Source organism: Archocentrus centrarchus, chromosome 24 (genome assembly GCF_007364275.1).
Source record: "Archocentrus centrarchus isolate MPI-CPG fArcCen1 chromosome 24, fArcCen1, whole genome shotgun sequence".
Taxonomy (NCBI): domain Eukaryota; kingdom Metazoa; phylum Chordata; class Actinopteri; order Cichliformes; family Cichlidae; genus Archocentrus; species Archocentrus centrarchus.
In genome coordinates this window covers 11861357-11876868 of record NC_044369.1, presented here as the reverse complement: position 1 = coordinate 11876868, position 15512 = coordinate 11861357, and the positions used below count along the sequence as shown (strand labels likewise).

Here is a 15512-nt window from a genome sequence, read left to right as displayed (position 1 = left end):
GATAGATAGATAGATAGATAGATAGATAGATAGATAGATAGATAGATAGATAGATAGATAGATAGATAGATATTTTACATAATATCTGTGTGAGTGAACACTATTTGATTCAAAACCAGATGATGACAAGATCTGTATGGAGATTTTGAAAGGGTTTTATTTAATGATATAGCTATTTATAGTGTCATTAAATTAGTAATTAGTAAATGATTACAGTAGATATTTGTATAATTTGCTCATTCAATATCAGAAGTTGAAAAGGCCAAAGCACATTTACACAAGTGTCTGTATTTTTAATCCTTACTACTGGTATGTGTTACTTTATGCTTCATCCTCTTCATTATCTTATTAATCTTCATACAAAGATTAACTGAATATAAAATCAGTATAAAAGAAAGCATAGATGTAGCTTAGACAAAAAATAAATAAATAAAATGAAATTTACATATGATTAATTCATGAGAAAAATATTGTATGATAGCTAATACAAATTAACCATTTTTTTTCTGCCTGAAGAGTACCTTTGTTTTTGATACTTAATTTTGAATGCATTTTACTGCTACTTATTACTAAATTTAAAAAAGAAATTAAATACTTTTGTCCATAATCATGTTTTCTATGACGAACAGCGGCTGTAACTGAACATACAGTCAGTCCTGTTTCATTAAAAAAAAAAAAAAAAAGCAGACAGCGGTTGTTGTCACTTTGACATTTAACCTCCTGCATGCAAATTAGAAACCATTCATTTCAACCTGGAATAGAGTTCACGTCTGAAATACACGGGATGTGTTCAGGGTCACACAAACGGGACGGGCTTGTTTTGAATTGACTTTAGACATATCCCTAAGTTCTTTTTTCTCTCTGTGGAAATGCTGGCAGTGTGCCATACAGAAGGCTGTGTACAATGGCCCAGGTCCCATTAAATCTGCGAAAGTTCCTTCCTGAGGCAAACATTGCCAGAAATAGTAATCTTGGCCTGAGCTAGAGCCTTATGAGAGGGGAGCAATAATTCTCAGTGTAATAATGGAAATCGTTTAATTCTGTCCAGCAGCATGTGATCCTGCAGAGCTACGGTGCGTGGTGCTCATTCAGTTTTCCTCCGCCTGATAAGACTTCCTGAAAAACACAGAGCGAGCAATCAGGCGACAACAATGGGCTCCGTCGGACGCTTTAAACTTCAGGTAGTCAACAGTGCACGATTGCACGGCTTTTGTTTTCACCCACAGCGAGCATGTGACTCATAAACGCTTCGACATCTTGTGGTTCATGTTGTTTGTTTAAGCTCTGATTACACTCTGCAGCTGATTATTCAGCTAAGCCCTCATTAGAGTTTTAATCCGCCAACATATTTTATTGGTCTTTTAATAGGCAGTGAGCTCTTAGTGATTCATGGAAAATGATCACCACGTTTCTTGGACTTTTTAAAATAAGCTCAAAGTTTGAGGAGATTTTAGCAGTGATGGGAGAGGTCTTCAAAACCTTTATTGTAGTACAATACTACTTCTTAATAATAATAATAATAATAATAATAATAATAATAAACTCCCATTATAAGTAAAGGAACTCTATTTATGAGCACAGAAGCAGTATCATATATTAATGTAGTCAAAAAAAAAAATCGAACTTTATGCACACTGCAGAAAAGCAATCCACAGACTGTTGTATTATGTGTTATGTGATAATTCGTTATCTGTCAAAGACCTGAAAGCAAAACGCAGCCACAGAAAATACAAGTAAAACGACGAGCTTTGTTTCACAGCTGCCGCACGCATAGTTCTATAGCCCAAAAATGCACGCACCACCCTTAGAAGGATGCAAACACATCAAATGCCCATATCCCTGCAACACCCAGAGTTCATGTTAACCCATAACACTGCATGCACACAGTGAAATCACTCATAAAACCTACACCCAAGGGTGAGGCCCAGCCAAGACCGCACGCAACTGAAATTATGAGTGAGGATTTAGGGTGACTGACTGAGAGATGATTTATGGGATAAGAAAGAAGAAAAAACAAAGTTATCCTCAAGAAATCTAATAAATATGGGTGAGTTTGACCTCTTTAAGCGTAACATTGTTATTTAAATAAAGCATAGTAAATGTTTCGAGTTTTTATTTATTTGTTTTATTAGAGGGTACAAATCAAAGAGGTTGATTAAATATTGAATATTTTTATTTATAGGATCATCATCGTTAACATAAATTCCTAGACTGTAAAGTAGGCCTATTCCTAACTGTTCAATAAAATAAAAGTAGCTGCGTCCTATACTGAAGTATGCGGTTTGGAGTACAGTGCGTGACTGTGAAGAGACACTAATAGTGGGAAAAAAAAGACAGTCCCAACCTCTACCGTTTGACTAAGCGGTGACACACACGAACTTTGGATGATATATTCTGTGTCCAGACAGAAAAACCTAATCACACTGTGAATTTTCCTTTTTTCCAAGACAGATGCAAGTCTCATGTACTCACAGTCCCGTAACCAGAGACAGGAGTCGCTGGCACTGGGATCCCACCTGCCATCGTTTATTCAGCCTCACCGAGAAAAGGGCAATAAAGGTGAATAACTGTATCCAGCAAGGTCCTGGAAGAAACAAACAAACCATGATTTCACACATTTCACTGATGTCTCATGGAACAAATGAGTCATTTGTGGACGCTTGTAGTTTACTTATTATTCCGTGTTCACCCTCGGAAGGTGAACACCGGTACCGTCTCTTTAAGAACTTTAATAATCGCTTAGATGAAAATCTGTTTGGCATGAAAAGCTCTTAGACTCATGTCTTCAAAATCTTTTTCTCTCCGTGCCTCTGCACGCGGCTTTCTTACTCTCAAAATTATTTTCTACAATTTCTTATTATTTATTGGGGATTGACTTATAAATGTGCACCAGAAATTATATTTTCAAAGCAGCAGTCTCTCCCGAGCTATCAAACTTGATTGGGCTAAAATGAGTTTGGTCGTTTCCACCCTCTCCCTGCCACTCATAATTTACGCAGTGACAACGACTGTGCGCAAAGGCCGATCTGAGGCCTGTTTTCTTATAAACTTCCCACCGCAAAGCTCATCAGCTGCACCTGAAATAACTCGAGGCGTGCTGCGTCTGCTACATCCTCTTCCCTGGATTGTTTTGACTGCACGGTGGAGGGCAAACGTTAAATGTCATTTCTAATTTTAACCCGGAAAAGTGTCACTCGAAAACATCATGATAGCAGGCAGTCAGGGTCATTGGCCCTTCCGCCCGCACGAATCAAGACTAAATGAACGCGAGCTTCAGAAGCCATTGTTTCAACACATGCAAGAGAAACATGCGATCGGAGTGTTTGAGGAAGGAGGAGGGGACCCGAAAACAGTATCAAGACACGGCAGCACCAGAGGAGAAGAAAGTGAAGGGGAGTTTATTTAAACTTAAAATACAGAAAGCGCACAAAGTCACACTTACAAAAACAATGTTATCATCAGAGATGTTAAAAGTCTGTATTTGGGATAACCAAGCCGCACCGAAGCTGCAGGATAAATTATAATAAGGGCAAGTGAAGTCCTTGATTATAAAATCTTATTGGCCAGGACCCAGCGTGTGTGAATCTTGAGGGGCCTTGCGGATGAAGTATCGCCTCTGAAGTTAATTGTGTTTTCGTTTTAGAGGGGAATAGATTTCCTCTGTTTATTATGAGCATGGGGACGGATTTGCGTCACCGTGCAACTTGCAGGTTGAGATAAAGTTGCACAAATATTGAAAAAGGGAAGTTCTAACAGTCATTATAAAGTTTCCCCCCCTCTGCTCCGGAAGAAATAAGGATTTCTGCTGTATCCTAAAATACTAAAACATGTTCTATTTTGGGTGCAAATCTCGCAGGCACATCCGCTCATTTAATGCGAATCACAGCCCATCAAAAACAGGATGAGACGGAGCTAATAGAGACTCTCCTGGGCCCGGGACTTTAAGAGCTGACAGTTCATTATTTGATAGTAATTTTGCATCACTGCGTGGCCAATGTTTCGATTTCATTTCAAGCTCACTTTGTTAAAAAACAGAACTATATTTAAAGTCCACGTCATTTTCCACGAAGAAGAATCGAAATTAACATGACAGTCCCTGTGTGTAATGTGTGGTGATATGAGTGAGGAGGAGGTTCTCTTTAAGTGATCAATCCATCATCTAAGGATCAAAATTGCTCCAAAGAGTCCCCGGTCATGTGTGTGTGTGAGAGAGAGAGAGACTGTGTTACACATCATCCTCATTTACAAGGGCGTGATGTGAGCAAATGCAAAACATCCATTGGCTCAGACAGCGACCAATCAGTGTCAGCGGAGGAACTTCAGAGTGGAACTGCAGGGTTAGGATTTCAGAGTTGAGAGAGCGATTTGGCACTTACACAAAGAGCACGATCATCTGTCCTCCTAAAACGCTGCCCGTGCTTTTTTACATGCCTGTCCTTTTATACCCACTTCTGAGTAAGAACACGACGCGTTAGAAGCTCCGGGATGTACACGGCCGGGCTCAATCCGTTTTATGCATCAAACTTTAGCCTCTGGTCTGCGTACTGCGCAGGGGGCTTCGCTGTGGATACCATGAAGAAACCCTCGTTTTGCATAGCAGACATTTTGCAGGCTGGAGATGCGGAGAACATCCCGGGATCGTCGGCCCTTATGGTGCACATGGGACACCACCACCACCGCGCGCAGCAGGGGCACTCGGGCAACTCTCCGCTGCGCCCTTCTCCTGTTGCGCCGGAGCCGTCAGTGTACGGTGCCAGGGTGAATCCGGCGTCTCCCTACCACAGACACGGACTACAACTAACCTCAGTTCCCAGAACGGCATTTAACTCCCAACAAGCCCCCCCGCCTTCAAGCAAAGACCTCAAATTTGGAATTGATCGGATATTGTCTACAGACTTTGATCCAAAGTGCAAAGAAAAGTCGTCACTAAGAGGTGAGCGGAGAGGTTTTATTCCATTCAATTTACATTTTAGAGGATATATTTATAGAGAAGGTTTAACAACAAAAAAGGGGTATGTTTATTTCCTAAAACACTTGTATGCTACCATATAGTTCTACAACAAGACAACACAAAATCACATCCAAAGTTTAGAAACTGAAACCAGAAGCAACCTGCTCCACTTTATAACACTGACAGATTGGTCACATAGTCAGAGCGCAAATAGTCTCGTTTTAACGAGTCCTTTGGGGAAATTTTCTCCTCTCTTGCCCCCTAACAAGAGGTCAGAGGTCAGGATCAGCTACAAACAGCAGCAATGCAGCTGGAAGATTGTTATGAAGTACTTAACCAAACCAAATCCGGTCTATGAAGTCAGAAAAGTCCCCCATTTATTTTAAACTTGACCCACCAAAAAAGAGCGGAGATGTGAGTGTGTGTCTCTGCGATAACTGTGTGCTGACTGAAGCCCCTCATCTCTCGCTCTGTAACAGATCTCGCATCCATCGTTAGCTTGAACCGTCAGTCAGGCATCCACGTCCCCATTCAGCCTCCAGCCAGCGAGTTCTTCTCCTCCATAGACCCCGGGATGAGCGACGCATCTTCCATGATGAGTTCACTAGGCAGCAGCAGCAGACAATCAGGCCAGCATCAGTTTCAGGACACCTTCCCAGGTAGAAATCACACTGTAGGACTGTAGCAGATCGAGAAATATCTTATATCTCTATTTTAATGTGTGAGACACCTGCTGAGAATGTTCATTATGATTGTTGGCCTTTATTTGCTTCAACTTCATCGTGTTTTGTCTCTCTCTCTCGCTTTTATTTTCCCTTTTAGGTCCATATGCTGTCCTCACAAAAGACACGATGCCCCAGACGTACAAGAGGAAGAGGTCATGGTCCAGGGCAGTGTTTTCAAACCTGCAGAGAAAAGGACTGGAGAAGAGATTTGAAATACAGAAGTATGTCACCAAGCCAGACAGAAAGCAGCTGGCTGCCATGCTGGGACTGACAGACGCTCAGGTGAGATGCAGTGTTAACTTAGGAGAATGAGGCCTGCACTGGCCTGTTTTAGATGTTGTTTCCCCTTTTTTTATTTTTTATTTTTTTTATTATTTTTATTTTCCTTGGAGACAGATCTGCAGATTATTATTTTTACCATCAGCTCATTTAAACCTGCCTTATCTTAAAGGTTTATCTGTGTATAGTCATGTTTATAGGGTGAAGTGGTATTTTGATTATTTATTCTATGTCATGCAAGGTTTTCTTTTAATATGGAGAAGTCAAGGTAATGGCTTGTTGTGATGAATCATTAAAAAAAAATCATAAAAAACAAACAAACGAGATAGCCAGGAGTTATGAACCCATACAATTGCCCTGACAAACTAACCTCTATTTTATGTTTATTCCTAATTCCCCTGTTCTAAAAGCTGCCTTCCCTGCCCTCGAAATCATTGCACACATAATGTAAAATACCCACAGTGTTTGTTTCTCACTGTGGGTATTTTACCCACAGTGGCCTACACTAATGAAGGTGTGAAGCGAACATTGTGCTTCTGTGTATACATTCATAATCTCCCAAAATATTGTTTTCATGAAACAGCACTTTTATTTTTTTTTACCTTGGTTCCCACATAGATTTATATACAGGACCAAAAATTGAGATGAATAATAAAACTAAAGCCCAAACAAGCTGTGACCCTCCACCTCAGGCCCCATTGTTACTGTACAGTATGGTGCAACCTGATTGGCTAAGAGGCCTCCTACCAGGTGCCAAAACCTCACCATATCTTGAGTAACACCTCACCACATGTTTTTTGTTTGGAGACTTTAATCTGACCAAGGAACATTAATGCTACAAACTAAGATAGAAACACATTCTCATATTTCTTTCTTTCTTTCTTTTTTTTAAATTATACCACATTTGAGGATATATTTTATATTAGGGTTCTCTTGGAGTTCTAACATTTTGTCATCTGTTATAGTTTTTTTTTTATAGTGTTGCTTTTGGACTGCTATCTTGTAAGAGCAGTACATGTGGGATTCACCTGGTTAAGTGAAATGTTACTGGGCAGTGGTTTGCTTTGAAGTGTATTGACTGCACCCTAATTTTCATTATCAACAAGAGAGGAAAGAAAAGAGAGTTTCCTGCAACAACTCCCGTTTAACTCGTGAAATGCTGCCCCAGCTTATATGAAAGTTTAAGGAATATTTGAGAGAAGGAGAAGACAGTTTAACACTGCTTGACTGTTTGTTTTCAGGTAAAGGTTTGGTTTCAGAACAGACGCATGAAGTGGAGACACTCCAAAGAGGCGCAGGCCCAGAAGGACAAGGAGAAGGACGAGAAGGGGGAGAAAAATCTGTCCGATTCCGGCGGCAGGGAGCCCAAAGAGCAGCTGGAGTCTGAGTGTGAGAGCGAAGGCAGGAGCGAGTGTGAATCCGACGAGGCCGAGGAGGAAAGCGCTGATGGACACTTGGACATTTCTGAGCACAACAAGACCAGCGTGATCATGAGCGGGAGCGCGCCGGCGAGCGGCGCGGACGCAGCGGCTATAGTCACAGACACGGCGGTATCACAGGTGCTAATATGAGGACTGCGCGCTTATTTAGGTCACGAACAATGAGTAAAAGAAGGAGATTTTATTATTTTTGACAGAAGAACGACAGTGAGGTTCAGACACTGAGGAGGCAGTATCAGTTCCTGATGCTGTGGAGAAGCTAAACTTGAAAGGTCGGTTCAATTCCTGGAAACACGTGAAGGAAATAGACAGTTTTATTTGTTAATCATGTCAAATTATTTTTAGCCCAAATGCACCCAGCATGCTCCAGATTATGCTGTGAGTTTTACTAGATTTTATTTCCTTTTGGTCTAGCCTTATAATAAAACCACAGCACATCTAAAGTGTTTCTTTCTTTTTTTTTTTTTTTTTTTTTTTTTAAAGGCAGACTTCCGGCCTCTTCCAGCGTCTGCTTATTGTCGTTTTCCTCTCAAGAGCTTCAGTGTGCATGATGTTTTCCTCATGTGAAGGAAATACGGGGTTGTGAGTTTAATTTTAGGTTATGAACCACTCGTTTCACGTTAAAAATGAGATCTCAGAACATCACGGCAGTGTTCATGTATTTTTATATATATAGTTTTGCTATTTTGTTAATAAGTTGCACTGAAAATGTTGTAAATAAAATGTTTTCTTACCTTGAAATCGTATTATTATTATTACTAATTATTATTATTATTATTATTGTCACAATATTGGTCGGTTGGAATTCTGTGCGAGGCATGCTTGGCTACAATTTTGCTTTAAACTGATGCAAAAATATTTTTTATTTGCATTTGGACTAGAACATTTTTTAAAAAGCAGCAATTAAACAAGTGAAAGAAGAAGTTCATGCACGTAAACTGGCAACAATATCTTTAAAAAATATGAGGGTAAATAGTAGCTGCTGTTCAAAATAATAAATATGCAGGGCATTTATTTTTTATTATTTTCAAATACCAAATGAACTTATTATTGTTTAAACATTTCAAATCTAACATTTGTCTTAAAACATAATTATTTTTACATCTTGAATGGTCGTCATAAATCTACCGTGAACGTGTTTAGCTTCCTGGAAGCGCGTTTCGCTTCTCGGGACGCTGTAATTCTAGCAGCGCAGAAAACGGGTGAGACACCCAGAGGGTAATTTACAGTTTGTATACATTTACTGGCTCCAGATAAGAGCGACGACCTGAATGAGCTTATTTTATCCATCCAGACAGATACAATCAACATCTGCTCATCACCTGCATCTACAGTCACTTTCCACATCAGATCTGACGAATAAATGATGCCGCTCATACTCCAACGTATGAGAATACTGTAGTGATTGAGCCTTACACAGAAAGGACAGTTAACACTGGTTAAAGGACGTTTAATAGCATGATGTCATGACACAGCCTCCCCCTTACATGTCTATTATGTCTAATCTGTGTCTGTAGGAGTAATTCTGTTTTATAAGGCGCTCATAAATTCTGACTAAAACCCAGTGACATCTCCTCGAACTCTTTGTTCCTCATTCTGCAGGTTTAAACTCTATTTAAATATCCTAACAAAGATCAGTATTCATTTTTGTGTGGTCATCATAGCTGTCAGAGTCATGTAATGTATTCTGGTGCAAAAAAAAGCTGCTGCCTTTTCCAGAAAATTCCTCCTGTGTAAGTGTTTTCCAGGCCAGCTGCAGGCCAGCGCAATGATTGTGTAAGATGACAGTTTGAGTCACGCTGTTGTTTATTAATGTGAGTATAAATATATTTAAGCGCTCCAGTGTCGTGCGTCTTGCACAGCAAGGATAATTTTTTGCATTAATCTGAAGCAACCTGGGCTACTCGAAGGTTTGTTGATGGAAAATAAGCCCGAAGGAACTTTATGGGAAAACAAGCTAATAAATAAGGTTTGTACTGTTTTACAATGTATCTTAAACACCAGCACTGGAAGATGTATGAGGATGTATTGGCGTTAGCGCCACACAATGCCCAAGGCAAGTCCATGTTCGGTATCCAGAGTTTCACAAAAACTATTAATGCCCCGGCCACAAAATTAAAATAGACTAAATGCTGATTTTTTTTATTTTTTATTTTTTATTGTAACCAGTCAGTGTTATATATATTTATATATTTTATAAAATATTTCTCAACAGAGATCTAAGTGATGCTTCTGTTCTCCTTATTCCTAACTGGCCAAAAACACTCACATCTGCAGATAATCAATACACCAAGTATGCGCAAGTCTTAAATTCTATTGAACAGATAATCTTATTGATAGTTTCTGCTCTGTGTGTCAGTGCTGGAAAGTACTTTTACTCAAGTTAAGCTGTTCACGTTTTTATTCAAAGCTCTGCTATATTTCAAATATGGTATTATTATTATTTTTTAATCCCACTACATTTAATAATAGCATCGGTATCGCTATATTTACTTAAATCACAGATCACAATGTGCAGCTTTCACTCGGGTTTAATAAATTTAATCCAAGAACAACAACAAAGATGTCACGGCATGACTAGCTGGCGCTATGTTGACTAGGTAAAGTAAAAATTGATTTATGTACCACGTTTCAAGATAAACGTCACATGGTGCCTCACTGCAAAATGCTTAAAACAAAGACAAAAAACGTTACCTAAAAGCAACTTTAAAAAGATGAGTTTTTAGCTTCTTTTTTTTTTTAAAGAGACCACCTAATCCACAGATCTCAAGCTCAGCAGGCGAGAGTCTGGGGGTCACCTTTGCACATGCTCTGTCTCCCTTAATTCTCAACCTGGTGTGCTGCACAACCAGCAGGCCCTGATCACATGACCTCGGGAACCAGTTGTCTGCTCTAAACATAAAAAAGTGGGAAAAAATGGAGTTGAAGCAGTGTGGTGGTATAAAATTAATCTCCACCCATTAGATTGCATCATAACCCAGTTAGGAAACTCTAAGCTCTTCAGTCATTCTTGTCATGTGATCACCAACATCAGAGTGAGTGACCCAAAAAACCTGGACCACCAGAAATTCTCTCAGCTATGGGGTCCTCTCTCTTTTCCTCTGGAAAGAGCCCCCCCCCCCCCCCCCCCCCCCCCCCCCCCCAGAGCTGAGGTTTTTCCGTTTTAGCTTAGCATCTTGAATTTCACTTTGCTGCCATCAGGCCTGCGCCATACAGTATACCTGCTACTTTATTTTTACCCCTAAGCTTCATGCAGCACTGCTTCTCATAAAGTTGGGCTTGGGACAGTTGAGAAGTAGATAGCACTCTTCTTCTTCTTCTTCTTCTTCTTCTTCTTCTTCTTCTTCTTCTTCTTCTTCTTCTTCTTCTTCTTCTTCTTCTTCACTCTTAATTCTTGCTGGATGAGAAGTTGTCAGAGTTATGATAGCCAGTTTCCATGGAAGGCAGTAAAAGCCCTGGGCACTTTATCAAGCTAATATTAACTGTTAAACACTCGTGTATTAAATGTCTGGGTGGGTTGAGTCTCGAATTATCCTCAAAATGCCATAAATTACATTAGTATTTGCAAATGTACAATAACAATAACAATCCGAACCCTTAACATAATACTGAGAGGCCTTGATTTGTGAACTGTCCTAAGAACTTTTATGAGCAGGATAGGAGAAAGTCCATCTGGCCTGTATTTAATGTCAGCCTTTCCGCCTCCATTAAAAGCTGTCCTATACGTCCCTCTTGACAACCCTAGGACAGGGCAACCCATAAAACAAACCAGCCTCACAGGTTTCAGCCAATATTTAACGCTTTGAAAAAGTAACTGTGTACAACAAATTACCTCGGCGAGAGCAGAGGAGGGGGGGTTTGTGTCTGCAGAGCTTGAGAGATTAACGTGACTAAAAGCTGTGACGTCTCAAGTGCTTTGAGGCATTATCTGTGAAGTTGCTCGATAAGCTGATGGAGATTGCTGTAATGCATCAGGCAAGGCCTCAGTGCCCATGGTGGTATTAAAAAAATAAGTCTACAAAGTAACCCAACAAGTGCTTGTGAAACTGCAAAGCTGCGTGCAAAAAACATATAGGTTTAGGTTAGTATTTCTGCTTCTTCCTCTTTTGGGAGATGATTTTGATAGTGTGTCTAGTTGTCATGATGATAAGGATAGGGATCATGATGTAAACATCTTAAGAAAATGCTTATGAATTTTTTTGTACCAGCAGAGAAAGAAGAAGTGTTGAAAAATGGCATTTAAGTGCTAAAACTACATGTTAATGTTAAGAATCAGAATAAAAGCTGTCAGTTATATTAGTTTATCAGGTTATTAGATTGTCATGCTCAAGTTGCACTCTAATGATGCAGCAGTAGAATTTTAACTGCTTTATTCTGGTTATTAAATTTCAATGCATCATATATTTTATAAGTTGAAGCTTTTCTTCAAGTCTATGGGAAAAATTACACAGCACACACAATAGTTGGTTTTGGGTGTTTGATAAGTAAACTGTATTTTATTGTTGTATCTGGTCAAAGTCAATTATTGATTTTACTTGCATAATAAAATTGAACCAGTTTAGCGGCTCCATACTGTAGTGGTTTACACATTTGCTAAACAATGTGGGCTTGTGTCAAGAAGGACATCCAGCATAAAAAAAAATCTGCTAAATCAAACATGCGGAGCTACCTGCTGTGGTGACCCCTTGTGAATAAGGTAGCTTTTTAAAATTTACCCAGGTTAGATCAGCACAACTGGCTTTATTTTGACCAACCAATCAAGAATCCCCAATTACCAAGACTTGGATTTCAAGCTGCTGTGCAAACTCCAAAGGCCAAATGCACAAGGTTACAAACAAAAAGTTTCTTAGCCAGTACCTGTAGGCAGGAAATCATCCAACCCTTAATGTCATCTACTTGTACTGTTAGCGTGAGTTTCCCAGTTTTGGAGACACCGAGTGAATCAATATCTGCCTTATCTTGAATAAAATGGAACTAAATGGTGCTGGCCTTGTTGTGCTCAAGGTGCAAAAAATACGAAGGCTTGAAAAGTGGCTGAGAATGGTAGCAGCTCTATATGACATGTGCCAAAAAGAATGTACGCTTTGGTATGAGCTGAGTCATCAGCGGACATGGGCTGGCAGTGAAGTCCACTAATCTGTTGGAACTGCTAGATGAGTTTGACAGAACGAACCCATGCTCAGTTTGAAAAGGTCAGCAGCAGTATCTCTTTCCAGAAATCATGATGCAGTTGCTTGGAAAAAAAATCCACTAAACTTGTTGTGAGTAGTTTCATGGAGGAACTTTTTTTTTCCTCTCTACGTCTACTTACTAAAAGCGGTGTGCTGTTGGGTAATTACAGTTCATCTTAGGGGTTTTCATTGATGTTAACATCCTGCCATAAGCCTGAGGTGCTCCTCACAGGTGAACGCATTCTTTGATCTTCGCTGGTTAGGTAAAACCCATGCTCAGTGTGACGGCAGCCTTGTCTGGATAAAGAATCCGGCATATAAAAATAAGATTTACTGGATGAAAAAAAAACAAAAAAAAAAACAGTGATAGTAACTAAATTTGTACCAGTTCTGAAGTTTTTAAATTTTAGATCTACTGATGTCTACTTTATGTCATGTTTGCTTTAAAAAAAAAATCAGGTATGTGAAAAATAACCCTTTTGTCATTGGATATTTTACCCATGTGTAACCCGTATATTATGTTAAAGCTATCGTGTGAAAGAGAAAGTTTTCACAGGGCTCCGTGCAGTCCTGTGAAAAAACAAGTACACCCCGTAATTCAGTAGCTTGTAGAACACCTTTAGATGCAATTACTTGAAGTATTCATTGTGCATATGACTTATTATAACTATCAGTCTCTCACATCGACACGTCTGGACTTTGGGCCATTGCAACACCTTGATTTTCTTTTTGAGGCATTATGTTGTAGATGTGCTGCTGTACTCGAGCTCATTGTCCTGTTCTTTGACCCAGTTTCAGCCAAGCTTCAGCTGTTGGACAGACGACCTCACATTTGACTCTAGAATATTTTCATGGTTGACTCAATGACTGCAAGGTACCAAGGTCCTGTGGGTACAAAACGAGACCAAATCACCACCGTGTGTTGCAGTTGATATGAATTGTTTGTGCTGATATGCTGTGATTTGTTTTGCTCCTAACATGGTGCTGTGCATTATGGCCAAACATCTCCAATTTGGTCTCATTTGTCCTGAGGACAAAGTCTACAAATCTTGTTCAGACTCAGCTTTGCAAAGCTAAGCCATGCTGCCATGTTCGTTTTAGAGAGAAGAGGCTTTCTCCTGGAAACCCCTCCAAACAAGCCATACTTATTCAAGCTTGAACTGAGGCCTGTATGAGTATGACATGTAGCTCTTGGGGATTTTTGCAGTTTTTTTGAGCATTTCACGCCTTGGGGTTCATTTGCTGGGACATCCACTCCTGATTGCAGCATGGTGTTATTACGCACCTGCATGCTCTAGACCAGCAAACTGCCAAAACTCTTGCTTTTATAGAAGTGCTCACACTTGCAGATGATCAGTTAATCAAGTGCATTTGGTCAGCAGCACCTGGCTGCTACTTATTCTCTCGATTCCTGTGGAAACGGTTAGAGTGTACTTAGTTTAGGACTGCATAGAGACCTGTGAAAACTTTCTGATTCACATGGTTGTGGACACAGATCTTTAATTAGATTAGTGTTTATAGTTTAAAGCTTTGTCTGTGACATCTGAACCATAGTTACACAGTCACGAGTCATTGTACACAGTTCCTATACTGTCACTGGAGCTGGAGCTGCCCACGGAAAACACTTATTCAGGAGGAATTTTCTGGATTAGTCATCGGTTTTTGCACTAAAATACTTTACATGAGGCAACAGTATGATGACTTAAGTGTGTTTCACTGCTGACATTTCATATAACACCCTAGTTGTATTTGCACATAGCATTATAATATCTTAGATCTTAATTAATGTTTTATGGCCTCTGCTGCACTCAGAGGTGTTAGCTTTTGGCTGGAGTGCATCAAACAAAATAGCCCAAAAAATGTGTTCATCATCAATGGAGCATTTTATTCAGTAACTACGGGAGCGAGTGTCGAGGTATGTTTGTTCCATCAAACGCTGATTTATGAGATCGGCTGGATCCCTTTTTCCTAAATGAGCTCTGAATCATCGGCATGAGAGATGACTTCCTCCTGAGACTAGCAAAATATTATTGCATGGTACAAAGCTTTAATTTGATACCAGGCCAAAATGTTTCCAGCCGCCCCCATCATTTTAATCCAATTCTCTGGAATAACCAGTATCAAGTCTTTTATTTATAGCCTTTTATTCCAAACACGGATGGGATTTTTTTTCCCTGAGTATTAGAGGAGAGTGTGGCTGAAGTTGCTATGGAGAAACAGTCAAATGCACATTAACTGACCACAGTGCCAAGGCAGAGTTTATGTCTGATATACTGCATGTGAAATTTAAATCACCAAAAACAATCCCCAGAATATTTATCTGAGTGATCTAGATTCCCTTCCTCACACATCATATTAAGCTTCAGTAAATACACCACCAGTGTGTAAATCAAGTGCTTTTTTCTGAATACTTTGTGCTCAGGACTTTTCTGCAGCTGCACATGTACCAAACATGTTCACCAGCACTGAAATCCGACCCTCTTGTACAGAAGCTGTCGCCACATTTCCAAAAAAGCCACATTATTGAGTGCTTTTTTAACATGGTCGCAGTTTCCAAGCATCTTTGCTTTGCTTTCAAAACTGAGCCCTTGCCAGCAGTTGGGAGTGGAAGAAGAAGAAGAAAAAAAAGAGACATCTCAAGTTAAATTTAAAGATGTGTTTCTCTTGGAAGGCAGGCTGCGCTGCCATAAACCAAGGGAGACATTTTCATGCTCCACATTTTTCATGGTTTCTCTCTGAGTTTCCTCCCTTCCTTTCTCACTCCACCTTGGCTCCACAGTTACCTACTGCTGCACTGGCTGCAGACCGCAGCCAGCGGGGCACTGTGGGGTGGCCCATTCCTCCCTCTCAGCCTGAAAAGAAGCCTTCCCCACTGCATCCACTAAAAAGTTCTCCCGGTTGTCCTTGGATGGCTCACTCAGAGGAGAATCTCTCAGAGAATCTGCCA

At 40.0% G+C, this 15512-nt stretch overlaps 1 protein-coding gene across 2 annotated transcripts; it reads left to right on the top strand.

Moving 5' to 3' along the window:
* Positions 1 to 4284: 4284 nt before the first annotated feature.
* On the top strand, positions 4285 to 8135 carry hlx1 (H2.0-like homeo box 1 (Drosophila)). Of its 2 annotated transcripts, XM_030721854.1 has the most exons (4): positions 4285 to 4933; positions 5431 to 5610; positions 5774 to 5958; positions 7197 to 8135. In XM_030721854.1, exons 1-4 carry the CDS (start codon positions 4486 to 4488, stop codon positions 7524 to 7526), a joined length of 1143 nt encoding a protein of 380 aa, XP_030577714.1. In that variant the 5' UTR covers positions 4285 to 4485; the 3' UTR covers positions 7527 to 8135. The 2 variants fall into 2 exon arrangements, with proteins under 2 accessions (XP_030577714.1, XP_030577715.1); XM_030721855.1 differs by lacking the exon at positions 5431 to 5610.
* Positions 8136 to 15512: the final 7377 nt, after the last annotated feature.

Bases quoted from the DNA above. Each gene is read 5' to 3' on its own strand.
- hlx1 (XM_030721854.1), top strand. From the start codon at position 4,486: ATGTACACGGCCGGGCTCAATCCGTTTTATGCATCAAACTTTAGCCTC. The intron at 5,611-5,773 runs GTAGAAATCACA...TTTCCCTTTTAG, and splicing joins GTTTCAGGACACCTTCCCAG to GTCCATATGCTGTCCTCACA. The intron at 5,959-7,196 runs GTGAGATGCAGT...GTTTGTTTTCAG, and splicing joins TGGGACTGACAGACGCTCAG to GTAAAGGTTTGGTTTCAGAA.